General features: G+C 48.5%; 1 protein-coding gene across 1 annotated transcript in view; it reads left to right on the top strand.

The window, feature by feature from the left end:
* The first annotated feature begins 237 nt into the window (after positions 1 to 237).
* Positions 238 to 15,111, top strand: part of ABL1 (ABL proto-oncogene 1, non-receptor tyrosine kinase) — a 63,866-nt gene continuing 48,992 nt past the window's right edge. The window contains exon 1 of the mRNA XM_065737442.1: positions 238 to 1,292. Within this exon, the coding sequence (XP_065593514.1) occupies positions 1,157 to 1,292 (136 nt within the window). The 5' untranslated portion in view covers positions 238 to 1,156. The remainder of the gene's footprint in view (positions 1,293 to 15,111) is intronic.

The raw sequence follows: 15,111 nt of genomic DNA, 5'->3' as shown, positions 1-15,111 counted from the left end.
GCTCCGCGCCACGGGGAGCACGCACCGAATGGGCCCGGCCCGGCGGGCTGAGCAATGCGGGGGTTTAATTTCACCTCGGTACGGCGGGCCGCCCTCCATCCCGTTCAGGTAACGCGGGACCCCTCGGCCCCGTATCGCCACGCCCCCGCTTTCCCGCCCCGCCGGTTCCCCTCGCGGCCGGGGCCGGGCGGAGGAGGGGCCGGAAGTGGTTTTCCCGCCCGCCCCGCCGGTCGGGGACGGGGCCGCGCCGCGGGTTCCGGGATCTCCCTCAGCGCTCCGCCGCCCCCCGCGGCCCTTTGTCCCCCTCCTCCCGCCCGGCCCCGCCCCGCCCCGCCCGCGGGGATGCCGCCGGCCCGGCCCCACCTCCAGCGGACGCGGAGCGGGATCGCTCCCCGCGGACGGCCTCGCGCCTCGCGCCCGGCGGCCCAAGGGCCCCTGTGAGGCGGCCGCCACCTGCTCGGGCCCAGCGCTGCTCGACGCCGTCATGGCTCCCCGCGGCACACCCGCCTGCTCGGGCCCGGCCCGGCCCCGGGAGAGGTAGCGGCGGGCGGGGCCTCGGGGACGGCGAGCTGCGGGCGGGCCTCGGGTCACCGCCGGGAGCTGCCCCTGCTCCGCCGCGGGTGCCGGGATGGTGCTGGCGGGCCCCGTCCGTACGTGAAGCCAGACCTGCGGCGCTTTGGCCTTTGCGAACCCAATGCTATGCAAAAGAAAAGGAGAAAGAAGAGAGAGAAAAAAAAGAAAAAAAGAAGGAAACCTCGACGCTGGTCGCGGTGGGAATGAGTGTTTCCTGCCCGGGGTGAGCCTGCGCCTGGCTTCGTGTCCGTGAGACGGACTGATCCTCCTTCGTGGAAGACACACCGCCTGTACGGGAAGGCGAAACTTCGGCGTCGCTCCTTAACCGCGTGGTTGGAACTTTTAACTTGTTTGTGTGTTTGTTTTTTCGTAAAGCCGCCTCGGGAGCTGTGCTGCTGCGTGTGCCCATCTCCAGTGACATCACTGCGCACAGGAGCACGGGACTGTAGGAGCTGGAAGGGCCCACTGGAGGTCATCGACTCTGAACGTTCTCCTTCAAAGCTCCTGCCCAACCTGGAGGATCGGGGATCACGGACTTCTGCAGAAGCTTCGTGTCCTGGGAGAGGCTGCCCAGAGTTGCTTTATGGGGCAGCAGCCTGGAAAAGTTCTTGGGGACCAAAGGAGGCCGAGTCTACCTGCCCTGCACTTCATCAAAGGAGCAGGGAAGAAGGACTCATCGAGGCATGGGGGCCCGCACTGCAATGTCTTTGTGGAACACGGTAAGAGATTTCAGTTGGTTTCACTTTTGGTTTGATTTTGGTTTGCTGAGTTGGATGTGATGAGGATTTCCTAAAGTGCATACTGCAGATGCAAACATACTATGCTTCTTGGAAGTTGTTTTCTCTCCCTTGCTTCCTAAGGTACAACTTCTGTTCTTGTTTGTTAATGCTTCACTTACATCAGGTCGCTTGGAACGTGGTAAGAGATGACGGCACAGCTAAATACAAAATACAAGGAGATAACTCTTTAACATCATATAATCTTCTCATTTCTGCCATGGATATGTTCTGCGTCAAGATCTGGAGAAGTGTTTCATCCTCTTGGAGTTGTTTGTTTCATAGGTACCACGCAGAGCCAGCTGAGGGTGATGCTATTGTGAGTGATGAGTGTTCTTAATTATCTTTACGAAAGGGGCTCAGCTACTTGGAAACAAAACTAGATTACTTTGGGGAAGTTTGTGGATGCTGCTGCTGTGACAACTGGTTGGAATAAAGTAGGTTCTTGTTAACTTGCTTAGTGTGCTTACAGCACTGTTGGTTTGTGGTTTCTCATAGCTAGTTAAACGAGTGCTGGAGTGGGTTTAAGTGTGAGAGCCTACAGGTGGCCAGGTCAGGTACCCTCTCACCTCTCTGCCCCAAATTAAGAGGAGGCAGAGAACCTCAGGAAGTAACAAAAAATCAAAAGCTCAGTAAACTGCATAATTCTTTTTTTTTTTCTTGATGAGATTTCAAACTGAAGGCATCTCTTTCTAAAGGCACAGGCAGAAATGCATTGTTTCAGTGACGCTTTTTGGAGCAGTGCTTGGTTTTGTTTTCTGGTGTTCCTTGGGAGGACGTGCACCAGGGCTGTGACCTCAGGCTGAAGAACAGGGTTTTTGTAAGGTTTCCTCAACAGTTCTGACCTCCCAAGAAAGTTTATTTGTGAACAGAAACAAAACTGGAGCTGTAGTCTTCATATAATTAAAAATGGAAGTATTTGCTGTGTGTGAGAACGTACTCCATTTGTAAGTGGACAAGCTTTGATTTTGTTTCCTTTGAGCTGGGCTTTCCTTTTGAACTTACTCTCTGTTTCTAGAGGGAACCAAGCAGTCCTGTGCAGTGTTCAGCAAAGACATTGTCAGAGGTGCTGTGTATGTATGCACTGCTGTTCTGAAATATTGTTTTGAGTTACTCTTACGTTATTTCTTCTGGCTTGTGCATGGTGTTTGTGCACTGGGAAATTGAAATTAATTATGGTGAGGTTAGGATATACAAGGGTTTATTGAACCCTTTGGTGAGAAGTTGCTGCTGGGTTTTTCCAAGCCGTGCTGCCAGCACTGTGAAACACCTCTGGCCTCAGTTTGGTCGCTGCTTTTACTGCTTTGGGTGGAGTTTCAAGGTCAGGGGAAATACAGAGAGTGCACAGTGCAAGCAGTGTGATACTGTCACAGCCTTTGCTGTTTTGGTGTAGCAGAAGAGCCAGGATTTCTCCTGTTTGATCATCTGACAGGAATAGGCAGATGGTAACTTTTTGCTGGTGTGACCTGAGGTCAGAAGATCCCAGCATATTTGCAAGGAAAAATAGCATCTACACTGTCCACGTACCATATGTCTGCGAGAGACCTCGGTGTCTTGATTTAGAAAAAAGTAAACTTGAAAGGGGACATCGAGGTCAGTACATCTGTTAGGAGAACTGCAAAAGATCACTCTCACTTATCCACACAAGGAGAAGTTTCTTCCTTTGAGTATGTGAAGTGGTTCTGCATGGTACAGGCAGCAGAAGGCTGCACCACGGCTTCTGTGTTGTCCATCTCTGTCTGGGCCTCCTCATAGCCTGGGAAATTGTACTCTTAATTACCTATAAAAAATGAAGAGGAAGGAAAGTCTGTTTTAGCAAGTTACTCTTCTTCCTTGATTTTTTTCTTTAATGGGTAACTTCATTTTGAAATGCACATGCAGCCTGACACATTGACCTTCTGACTACTTATAGTTAATGGACAGAACAGTATTTCATAGGGTGGCTTTCCTGTAATGGAAATGTCTTAAGGTAAAGCAGCTCAGAACCTGGGCTTGGTGGTTTCAATGTGAATCCTCCTTGCTGTGTCCTTCTGAGGCTGTTTTGATGCAGATTATTTCAGCTCTTGGCTTATGTGCAAGCTTGAAGTTGTGAGAAGGTATAAAGACAGTGTTTCCCTATGCTTTTCTCAGCTGAGCACTGAACTTGTAGTCACTGCTTTTTGGGGAATATCTAGCTGAGAACAGAAATTTGGCCAGTGTCAGATTGGTGGGAAAGACTTCGTAAATGCAGCTTGAATTTTGCCCAGTAGCATCTTGTGCCTTTCTGGGACGTCAGGTTCAACATAGCTCTGTGTCAGTGGCTGAGAAGGAGGGCCATCAGCCCATGTGGGGTTTGAGTGAGAGGTTTGGATTTAATAATGGGAACCTATGGTGGTTTGAAGCATAGGTCGTTCAGGTGGTGTGAAAGCTCCGATATACGTCTTTGTCTTTGCTATCATTAGCGTCAGTTCTGTGGTGGTAGTCAGAAATCGCTGATTTGGAAGGAGAGAAGAAACCTTCTGAAGAAATTTTGGGGATGAGGCTTTATTACAAGCTGCTTCCCATTGCATGTAATGGGTTGTTGATAGGTACAAAGCCAGTCAGATAACCTTCTCCTTGTTCTGTGTTAAGAATCGTAGCCATGTTCTTACTGCATTGCAGAAGGGTCAAAGTTTGTATGAACTTCACAGCCACACATACAAAGAGGAGGAACTTCCTTTTGAGTCTGTATTGTGCCTTTGTGCTGCCAGGCAGTGCTAGCTGCTCAGCTTTGAGCTGCATTTTCCCTTCTAGAAGAGAAAGTTCGAGAAAGTGATAAGGAAGCTTAAACAAAGATGTTTGTCTTGCTGAAAGGAGAAGGAGCCACGGGAGCCGGTACGTTCTCCCTGTACTTTGGGTGCTGAGTGCTTCAGTCAGCCTGCTGTAGAGACTTCTATGCCAGCTCTTCTTGTGAGTGCTGCAACCACAAAATTAATGATAGAAAATAAACTGACAGCATAAGCTTGCCCAGGTTGTCAGCTGGAGATCAGCCCTATGATACAAGGGAGGAGAGGGGAATAAATGATAAGTATCTTTGCCCATGTTGGTGATTTAAAAAATGTCTCTCTGAAGAGACTTTAGTTTTTAGTGAATTTTTTCATGTTGTTAAGTTGTACGTTTCGACTGTTTTGATTGTGAAAGCAAATGAAGTGCTTTGGTTTCTTCCTAAGGGCTCAGTGACTGACCCATGTATGCTCTATTATGGGCTGTTATAATTATTTGATACTGATTATTTGTGTGAAATGTTGAGATTTTTTCATACCGTGTGGGAAAATACATCATTCCAAGAGGAACTGGTGGTTCTGTTGTGAACAAAACACTGTCGGTAGCTTGAGGACTTTGGAGCACACTTTTGCCAGCCAGCTGCTCCAGGAGGACCTGTAGTGGTCAAGCTGTAATAAGTCTTTGTACACATTATCCTTTACCTTATGAGCGAGTGCAATACATCCGCTTCATACACAATATAAATTAATTAGGTAGCCAACTTCCTGTATGTGGAAGTCATTTAAATGGGATTCCTTCTGTAGTAGATCTCTTTTCTTTAGCACCTGGGTGGTTCCAGGCTTTGCCTTTGTGCCTTTGCATGGTTCCTGTGGGTGAATTACCTCTGCTGCAAACCCTGGGACGGGAAGGGGACTGTTGTACTCCTCCTGCTCTGGGCTCTTCCCCTGAAGCTGCATCATTAACATCAACCTAATGGAAGCCCCTTAGGAAATCCTCTCTTCAGTATCTGTGTTGGTGTTCCAAACTGACAAAACTTTTTTCATTGTTAGCTTAGAGATTTAGTGGCTCCCAAACTTTAATTTCCATCTCTATTAGGAGGGAATTATCCTCAGCTTTTGAGATCATTGCTATGTATCCATACTTTGATGTGCTTCAGTATTAATCTGGTTAATGCTGACATCTGCTCCACGCAGAATGCAGATTTGTGTACTGCCTCTGCCTGCATCCCTTTCCATCACACAAAGCTCTCACTGTAATTCCTGTTCAATTACCAACACCAGCAAGTCCCACTAAGAATCCCCTGTGCAGAATTTGATCTGGGGTTGGGATGTGTTAGGAAAGAGGCCTAAGACTTGCTAAACTGCTTTCCACACACTGAGGTGGAAGATGGGGCCAGGGAAAGGCTAATCCTTTGCCTGGGCAGGGGCAGCCCTGCTCTGTGTGCTGATCCCTGAGACCTTGCCGTGTGTAAGCAGCTCATCTCCTTTGTGATGAATAAGTGTTGTTGCTTGTATGCCAGAGCTCCATTAAGAGATTGTGCTGGTTCTGCATTTTTGTTATTTGCAAATTTCAGTAGGAATGGGACATGAGGAGATGAGGGCATGGAGGCAGGAGGAAGCTGGAGAGTATTAGGACAGAGATGGGGGCTCATCTCAGGATCATCATCTCAATCCATGCACTTCAACATCTGCCAACAAACCTGTGACCTGATCAGCTGCCCGCGGTCTCAGTTCCCAACGTGACTGCAGTGGGCTCCTGTGCAGTGACCCCAGGTCTTTCCACCTGGATTTTTGGGGAAGCCGAGCTGCCGTTGGGCATGCTGGCCACTAGGTGTCTGTTCTGAATCTTTCTCTTAGCTTGCTCTGGTTAGAGCATCCCCTGCAGTAAGGAGTGTCTGCGAAGTGAGAGCTGTGAATTTGGGAAATAGCACCTGTCAGATCTCTTTAGTTACTTGTAGAGCTGTGAACTCCCCGAGCTCGCTTTGTGATGGAAAGGGGCCGGCAGGTGATGTTTACTTTTGCACTTAATACGGAAATCATGTTCCCTCATCACCTCGAGCACCATTTCAGCTCATTCTTCATTTTCTACAACAGAGAATAGTTTTCAGTGCTGTCTTCCTTTTCCCTTGCCGCATGGATCTGATTTCCCCCACCCCTTTAGCTATGCCATGCAGACTCCTTATAATTGTGCACATCTTTTTATTCTTTTCCATGAAATGGTGTGGTCCTCTCGGTGTAAGAATTAATGTCATAAATCCTCTTGCTGCATTGTGTCCAGCATTTCTGAGCGGGAGCTTCTCTTGGCAGTGGTGTGCAGGGAATGGCAGAGAGCAGTGGTGTCCCAGTGCCAGAATTGCTATCACAAACCTAATTGTGGAGTTAAACTTTCATGAAGTCATAACAGCGCTAACAAAAGAGGAGCTGTAATCTAGTAATGCTCTGTTTTGCTCAAATCACTTTTGGTTGGAAGAATTTTATTGTAATTCAGAAGATTTAGTGTGTCAAGCAGAGTAGTTTCAGCTATAAATACCTGTGCTCGAATAGTTTATTATTTTTATTAGCTCTGCGCTCTTCGTATTCTCTGTGAATCTGACAACAGATAATGTTGGTTTAAAAGGTGCATCCTCATTTAGGCAGAATTATTGCAGCTGTTCTTAGAGCTGCTGTTGTCTGGTTACACATCCTGTTTGCAAATAGCTTCGCATAGCTTGAGTGAGAGGCACTCAATTAATGCCGAGCTATTATTCCTTTTTAAACATGTTCAATTTGATGGATTAGAAATGCATTTAAAATTACTCGCCGTCTAATCTTTACTTCTTGTAAGGCTGATGGATTCCACTAAATACGTTTGCTATCTCCATTTTCTCCAGACGTGTAGTTATTGAATGAACAATAGATGTCCCATAGTGGAAGCTAACTGTTTGGAGCCGAGCACACGGATGAATTAACATCAGTGTGGCTGGAGCTCTGGAGGCAGATGCTAGTTTAACTGCTGTGGTTGCTCTGGAGTTGCCCCTGCAGAGTGTGGCAGTGCCTGTGTTTGGTGCAGGTCCCTGCTAGTGCAGCTGCACATAAGATTGTGGGATTTCAGGAAAGTTAAATGAGAATAGCTGTCAGTGCTGCGCTGCTGATGAGGTCAGGATTCGCAGAGGTGAGATTCTGGAGGTGTTCTAGGACCGTGGGGATGTGGTACTGAGGGATGTGGGCGTGGGTTGGGGACCTCAGAGGTCTTTTCCAGCCTTAATGATACTGTGAACTGTAAATGCTATCATGAGAGATTTACATTCTGCTTATTAAAATAAGCAGCGTGAATCCAGTGAGGCACATGGGGTGTCTTTGGTCCAATTCCATAACTTATGTTACCCCTCCTCCGCAAAGTCGGTGCTACAGGGCCATGAGTAACACCCAGGTCAAGGTGAAAGATGCAGACACCAGCAGAGCAGATTCTTCCCCGCTTAGACATCGCTGCCACCCACGATTTTCCCAAATTAGGAAGCAGTGGGCTTCAGCACCCACACATCGGCAGCCCTGCTATGATGCGCTTTGATGCGCTGTCCCTGGGCTGAGCTCTGGGCCGGGGCTGCTGTCCCCCCACGGTGCTGAGTCAGCTGATAAGGGAGGTATAACTGGGAGGACATACTGCTTGATTTCACAGAGATCTCCTGATCATTTTGCTGTTAGCTTAAGGAGCTCCATGGATGTCCCTGGTTTCTAAATTCCAGATTTGGTAGGACAGCAGCTCGGCTGTGGCTGAGGCTCCATCTGCTGAAGCTGTGCTTCTGGAAGCTGACTTGCTGCTTGCAAAATGCTCCCCTAAGGCAATTCAGGCCCTTTGGGGAAGGAGGCTGAGGGCTGGAGCGAATCAGACAGGCATTTTATGTTTCCATTATTAATACAGTATGTTTTACGGTTCTCAAATTGGAATTGCTAGCAGCTGAATTTTAAAAATGCACTACTACTAAAAAATTTAGGAGTAAAAGTGACCCGGCACAAGTAACAGTGCTCTCTCCTGCATGGAAACTGTTGGGCATGGCCTCATACAGTCACTCTCGGGCTGAGCCTCTCCTCCCTGCCCTGCTGTGTGCTGTGCCTGGCTCCCAGCAGCAGTACTGCATCCCTGTAGTCCTTTGGAGGGGTCTGTGCCCACAGCAAGGTGTGTTATGAAGAGGTGTTGGGTGATTCCTGGCTTGTAAGGAGATTCTGATTTATTTAAAGTGAATGCAAGTATGCAGCAGTGCTGCAAGAATTACTGATTGTGGATACAAAGCTGGAAGTACTGAAAGATTACAGAGAGTAGATTGGATGCTTTCCCTTTTTCTTTTCCTCAAACATTTTACTGGTGAGGCAGAAAAAATACAATGAAATCTTCAAGCAAAGTGCAACTGGGAATAAGAAGGCCTCGGGAAGGCTGCGGGTGAGCATAGGGTGCACCTGAACCTGGACACTTCCTTGCTGTATGGCTGCCAGCAAAGCAGTGCCTGCACCAGTCCCTGCACACTGCAGCACCTCACCCAGGTCCCGTCCTGACTGCTGACTGCAGAGGTGAGCAAGCAGGCTGACATGCAGGCCTGCTGCTTTGATGTGAGGGTGACTTCTAGCCTGGGGTCAGACTTGAAGTGCTTGGGAGCAGGCTCCATTAAGGGCTGACCTTGCCAGGGGCTTGCTGGGGTTGCAAGGCAATAAAAGCAGATAAAGCAGGAGAGGAGGCGAGGGCTGAAACGTGCTTGGCTCCTGCAGGGCTCTTTGTGCCTCTTCCTGCTGCGTGGGCAGCTCGCACCAGCCTGCACCATGGCCCCTGGGATGCTGAAACACCGCCTGTGTGCCACAGGCAGTCTGCCCCACGGACCTTTGCTCCTGCTCTCCCGTCTGCCACCTACGCTTCTCCTCCCACCACTGGCACTTGCACGCAGGAGAACTGAAAACCACTGCTACCAAAAGCACACCAAACAGACCCCCAAAATAGAGCCCATCACGTGCAACCTTTTCTTTATGCCTGGCACCGGCTCATGTTATGTCTGAAAGGTTGGCTGAGCTTTTTTTTAAATCCCTTCCCCTCGGTACAGGGGTTGTCCTTGGGTGAAATGCCTGCTTTCATGTTTGGCCGTTGGGATCTGTGTATGTGTGACCAGTGCTGGGGCAAATGAACTGCCGTGTTCCTCCTTGCACCAGGGAGCAGTGGTGCACAGTACCTGCTTATGTGTGACTGGAAACAAAGCAGTGCTCTTGCTGTTCTGACTCAAATGATTCTATGAAGTTGCAACTTCTTGCTCCATTAGCCCACGTGAAGGAGGAAGACCGAGAGGTGATGGAGTGGCACAGCTGCCCTGGGGGTGCTGGGGTCACCATCCCAGTGGTGTCCCTAAGATGTGGCTCTGAGGGATGGGGGTGTGGTGGGCTGGGCTGGGCCTGGGCATCTCAGAGGCCTTCTCCAACCTTCATGATTCTGTGGTCTTGTGGGAGAGAGATCAAAAAAGGGAGTTGCCTGAAGGTGCTCAGGGATGGGATCGTTTGCTTTTGCTGTTTAAATCAGAAGCGCTGCAGATACACAGAACGATACAAGCATTCATTTTCCTTTCTCATTCAGGGGTGGGAAATAAAGCACACTCTTCTCTGTCAGCACCTTGTGGCAGATGCGTATCCTTCTGTCCTTTGTAAACCGGTGTGGAGTGCACAGTGACGTTCTGCACGCATCTTGTAGCTCCTCACCTTTTGTCATCCAGTGTGCTAAAGCTGTTGCTGTTTCTCTCGGAGGAGCAGCTCTCTGTCTTCACATTGGATTCTCTCTGCAGCTTGGCTGGTCGCTTTGTGTTCTGTCAGACTATGGAAATCCTGCTGTCGAGCTGAAGGAGCTGAAATCCTTGTTTAGGAAAGCAAATTGCAAATTGGTGCTGCCTGCTAGAAAAGCTGTTGGCCTGTGCGTGGAGGCGACCTGCCAAAGATTTAAAAAAGAAAAATTGGATTTGATCCTCTTTTTTTTCCTGTTTTTAAGATGGTCAAAGCTGGCATGAAGAATGGTAGTTTTCTAAGAGGGGTTTTGTCTGTCCTAAGTAGAAAAAAGAGCAAGCCTAATCCTGTTTTTCTTCTTGGGTCACCTTTTAAGCTCTGGGCTATATATGCTTGCTATTGAAAATAGTATTTCTTTCTTTCTGCCCTTCATGTACAAGGAAGTAGATGTCTTGCCCCCTCGATCTGCTGTTCTGACAGCTTCTTCCCGTAGTTCCATTGCTCCCTCCTCCTGTGCTTTGGGCAGGTGCTGCCTGGGTGCAGCTGTGCTGGGACTGCTGCTCAGCCAGGGGCACGGGGCTGTTCCTGCTGCACTACCACTGGGGCTGCTGGGCTGTGCCAGGAACCAGTGGCCTACAGGAACCAGTGGCCGTGGCCGTGCTGCTGCTGCAGTTAGCACACGAGTTTCCTCCGCGCTGGGAGGAAGTGGCAGCAGGATGGCGGCACGCTGGGAGCCGTGCGGAGGCCATCTTGCTCCTGCCATCCTTCGGGCTTTGAGATCTTGCTCTTCTTTTTTTTTACCTCATGTCTGGGGACATTTTATCATCCTACTCTTTCCCGTTCCGAGCAATTACCATTTATTTTATCTTCAAGCAGCAGCCTGTGGCAATAAATTTTAGGAAACTCCTTCCCGCCCTTTATTAAGCCCTACATAATGGCTTCCGCTACTCACTCACACGTTCATTAAGAAGAATTAAATGAGTGCTGGCGGCCGTTAGCAGAGCATTTAATAACCCCTCCAAGGGAAGGTGCAGCAGATCGGAATAAATGAATGGGAGTGAAAACAAATGAAATAACTATACAGAAAACGCTCAACTAATTTGCTCTTAAAAATAATAAAAAAGAGACTTATTTACATGAACGTAGCATTTTTACAAGTGCCACTTTGAGATGGTCCCCAGTGCTGAGCTCCGCAGGCAGTGACAGTGTGCCTTGGCTGTGGGGTCTCTGGGAGGGGCTCTTTTAGGGTGAGAAAGGGCATTTTGGTGTGTCCTGCTCTCTTCCTGAGCTCCTGGTCACAGTGAGGACACATGCCCAGCAGGAGTGGGGTGCACACCACGTCTCCTGTGCACCCTACCCTGTAAGGGCAGCACTGGGGCTGGTCGCCAGTCCTCACGTCAGCCCCTGCCAGCTTCCAGGTCCTGTTAGAAGGAGCCTGCCCTGCCAGCTGAAGCTTGGCTTAGTGGGGAGCAGAGGCCAAATACCCCAGATACAGATTTTCCACAGTGCAGGTAATTCAGCAGGTATCTCTGCAGGCAGTTGGCATGGAATAGCTCACCTTGTTGCGAAGCCAGCGCTGCAGATGGATGTGGGGCTGTGCCTTGCTGCAGGTGGGGGGGGCTGAGGTGTTCCCAGCTCCTCTGGGCCCTTCCACTGCCAGCGATGCTTTGATATCCCCGTGTGCAGCCTGATCCCGTGCAGGTGAAGGGAGGCAGCTGTGGATTCAAGTGCTCTCCAAATGATTCCTGAGGCTGCTTGGCAGGCCATGCCCTTCTTTGTGTCTCGATGGCAAACAACCAGAGGCTTAAGGTGGTGCCAGCTGCCGTTTCACCATTCCACTCGTGAAGGTGAACTATGGCAGCTGGGCACGTGAGCTTGGAAGAACACACAGTGTGCACAGGTGGGATTTCCCACGTGAGGATAAGTGCGCTCAGCCTTACTCAATACCCTTTAGGACTTGAGGACCTGGCCGTGCCACAGTGTCTGAGCACACTGCTCAGTTCTCAACCTCAGACTGATTGGTAGTTGAGAAACAGATTATATTAAACAGCAAGTATGAAAACTTTCCGTAGTAGTGCTTATGGCTGGTGTTTAGTAAAGGGAATGCTGCCAGCCTTATTGTCATTCCACAGTCCCCCATTTCGGAGGTGAAAATGTCTGTGTTCAGAAGTCACTCAGGTACTGAGGGTGATAAGTTTTTGTTGAGATCTTGTGGTTGTTTGTATGTTATTTTTGCTGCAGTCATTCCTGATGGCGTTTGAGGAGCTCAGCAGCTTGAGGACAATGACACAGTAATTACTGTTATTGAACTGAAGATGCAGTTTAAGAATTTTACCTGGATCACTACATTTGATTGATATTTTAATTTGCTTCTGGCAGGTGAAAGATAATGAGAATCAGCTTGTGATGGAGAATTCCTAATTTTTTTTGCTACCTATATAGGCTTCCTATTTTAAATTATTCATTATATTTAAAGAATCAACAGTATATGAGAAGAGCTAATCTGCCCAAATCCGATGCGCTGCTAACGCGCCCGGAATGTCTTACTCTAGCCTCTGTGCCAAGTAAGAATTCAGTTAATAGCTTTCAGGTGCATTGCAAATAACAGGAGGGAGGTGGTACGGATGTTTGTTTTGAATGAACAAGCGTGTATGTGAACGTGGATGTTTGCATTGCTTTTTAAATGGCCCGAATCCTCTTTCACGAAGGGAAGGAGGACTGGGAGAGGGTGGGTGTTGCTTGAGTGGATGGGTTTGGGATCTGTCTGCTGCTGTAGTACGTGGGCCACGAAGTGTTATTAGAGCAGCAGCCTGCAGCATAGCAGAGCGAGGCTGAAATGCTGGTGGTGAGCTAACATATTATTTGGGGTCGCTCCCCTGCTAGTAAGTAGCAGTGCTGGCAGTTCTCACTGTTTTCTTGTGTGCCTGCAGTATTTTGCGGGTGGGCCCTGGCTTCCGAATGCAGGCAATAAAAACTGCATTTTTAATAAAAAGGGATATTAAAACCAAATAAAGAACAGCCTTACTTCAGTATTTCCCTTTTTATTTTCCCCATAATTTTCACTGTGGCTTGAGCTGGAAGTACTAGAGCTGGTTTTGCTCCACTTCAGTTACGCTGGATGCTTTTGTCCCACGTTTGAGAAGCTTGGTTAAAGGGGACACTGTAAATTGCAAATGCTTGCCCTCATGCTAATAAAAGCTAAAAATTGTAATAATATCTTTATTGGTTTGAAACAATTCCCTGTCCCTTTCCTCCTCCTTGGTAATGTAAGCCATTCAGCATGCTGACATTTGATCTGGAGCCGAGGCAGCGTGGAGGCGAGCAGCAGCTTGCTAATGGATTTCTGATTGTTCTCCTGGTCCATTCCCATCTTGATGAATGGTGCAGTCGGCTCTTGCAGTCTGGGGAACTGATAAAAACACTTCACCCTCATGTTATTACGTTTCTCCAGGAGAGTAGAAAAGCAGATTTCCTTTGCTGTCCCGATGGCTTGCTATCCTGCTCAATTAGAGAGAGGTATAAAGAAGCAGCCTCCCTATTTGAAGCTGAAATTGGTTTTACGCCTTATATTAGGTCTGTCTTAAGTGGCTGGTGTGGGATCCCTGCTTGCTTAGCTTGCTAACACTGCTTCCCTCTGAACGCTGCTGATGTTTTATGGCTGCTGGTGTAGGGCTTCTTGTGGGTCACGGAGCATGTGTTTGGGAGCAGGGTGGCTGCCTCCCATCCAAAACCCCTTTTTGTGCCAGACTTCTACTTGTCAGGGTAACGTGGAGCTGTTATGCAAGGATCTGTTATTGCTCTGCAACTGTTAGTTTAGGAAATCATTTTTTACAGGTTTGGGATACCTGTGCCAGGACTTGTGGGGGCTGTTGGGAAGATCCAGGACCATCTTTTTGTTGCAGTTGTCAAAATGTTTGTTATCCCATAACATTAAAATAACAGTGTTGGAAAAAGCTTAATATAAGAACGGTTCATTAGAATGTTTTTAGTCAACTTAATAACAGCATTTGCACCCTGATCACTATCCATAACAACTTTATTCAGCCCTTCCATTCTCTTGATGAATTAACCTCATCCCCACGACGCTGTGAGCTGTGAAAGTGAATTTCAGGCTTTGCAATTAAGGTATCTTGAGTTCTTTCTGATTTGTCAACATGACTAATGAGAGGGGCTGCGTTGCAGCTCCCTCCATAGCAGCACTCCTGAAGGTGGAGGCATTTCAGGGGGAAGACCTCAAGCACCCTGATAGCTGTTGGAGGGATGACGTAGCAGGGCATAAGGGATCCAGGAGGTTCCTGGGTTGTGTTGGTGTGATTACTTCCTTCTCCATGTGATAAAGGAGCCAACAAAGAGAGGTGTTTTGCTGGACCTTGTACCAATGCTAAGGGGCTTGCTGGGAATGGGAAAGTTGGAGGCAGCCCCAGCTGCAGTAACCATGGGATGGTGAAGTTCAGGATCCTTAGGGCAGGGATACAGGTGACAGGCAAGCTCACAGACCTAGTGTCTCCAAGGATGTGCATGGAAGAGTCCTGTGGCATTATACCCCAGAGGGACTGGGAGCTCCTGAGAGATGGTCAGTGCTCAGGGATCACCTCCACCAAGCTCAGGAGTGGGCTATTCCTGCAAAGAAGTCAGGCAAAATGTGGTGAGAGGACGGGAAAGGAGCTGCTGATGGCAAAAAGGAGGTATACAAGGAAGGCAGGGAACCCGAGTGGAGCAGAGAGACATTGTCCAAGCACACAGCCGTAAGTTTTGTGGCTGAAAAGTTGAGGCTGTGCTTTTCTTTCCATCACAGTCTCATTATATTCTGCAGCTACCTCTGTTGGCCTTGTTCAGATAAACAGTATTAACTTGCATTAAACCCAAAGCCTGTATGCATAAACTGTGTTGTCTTTCTGTTGCACAGATAAATGGTATTGAGGTTGAGTCATCTCCATGCAGGCAGTTGCCTCCAGGGAGTGCCAACGTGCAGTGGAGGATCCCGCTGTGCTCGGTAGCAGTATTTATGGTGCTCATCTTCTCATGAGAAGAGCAGTGTTTACTCAGCAGACACTGCCTTTTGGTGGGGTTGGAAGGCATGCCCCTTTCACTGTAAGAACCTTTTAAGCAAGCTCTTCATCTCGCCCTAGAAAGGAGAAGGCCACTTTGTCTTCCCTTGCTGCTCGTCACTAGCTCTGATCAGGATTCTTGCTGTTCTCAGTTTTCCTGTTCTCACCATCTTTCTGACTCTGGTCACTTCGGAAAATGAGAGCCAGCATGAATTCCCCAAATCCAGGATGGCCAGTGGATCACTTCCA

The sequence above is a fragment of the Cyrtonyx montezumae genome, unplaced genomic scaffold, assembly GCF_038088225.1.
Source record: "Cyrtonyx montezumae isolate F1298 unplaced genomic scaffold, pur_monq_1.0 scaffold_20, whole genome shotgun sequence".
Classification (NCBI taxonomy): Eukaryota; Metazoa; Chordata; class Aves; order Galliformes; family Odontophoridae; genus Cyrtonyx; species Cyrtonyx montezumae.
This window is presented reverse-complemented; position numbering and strand designations above follow the sequence as displayed.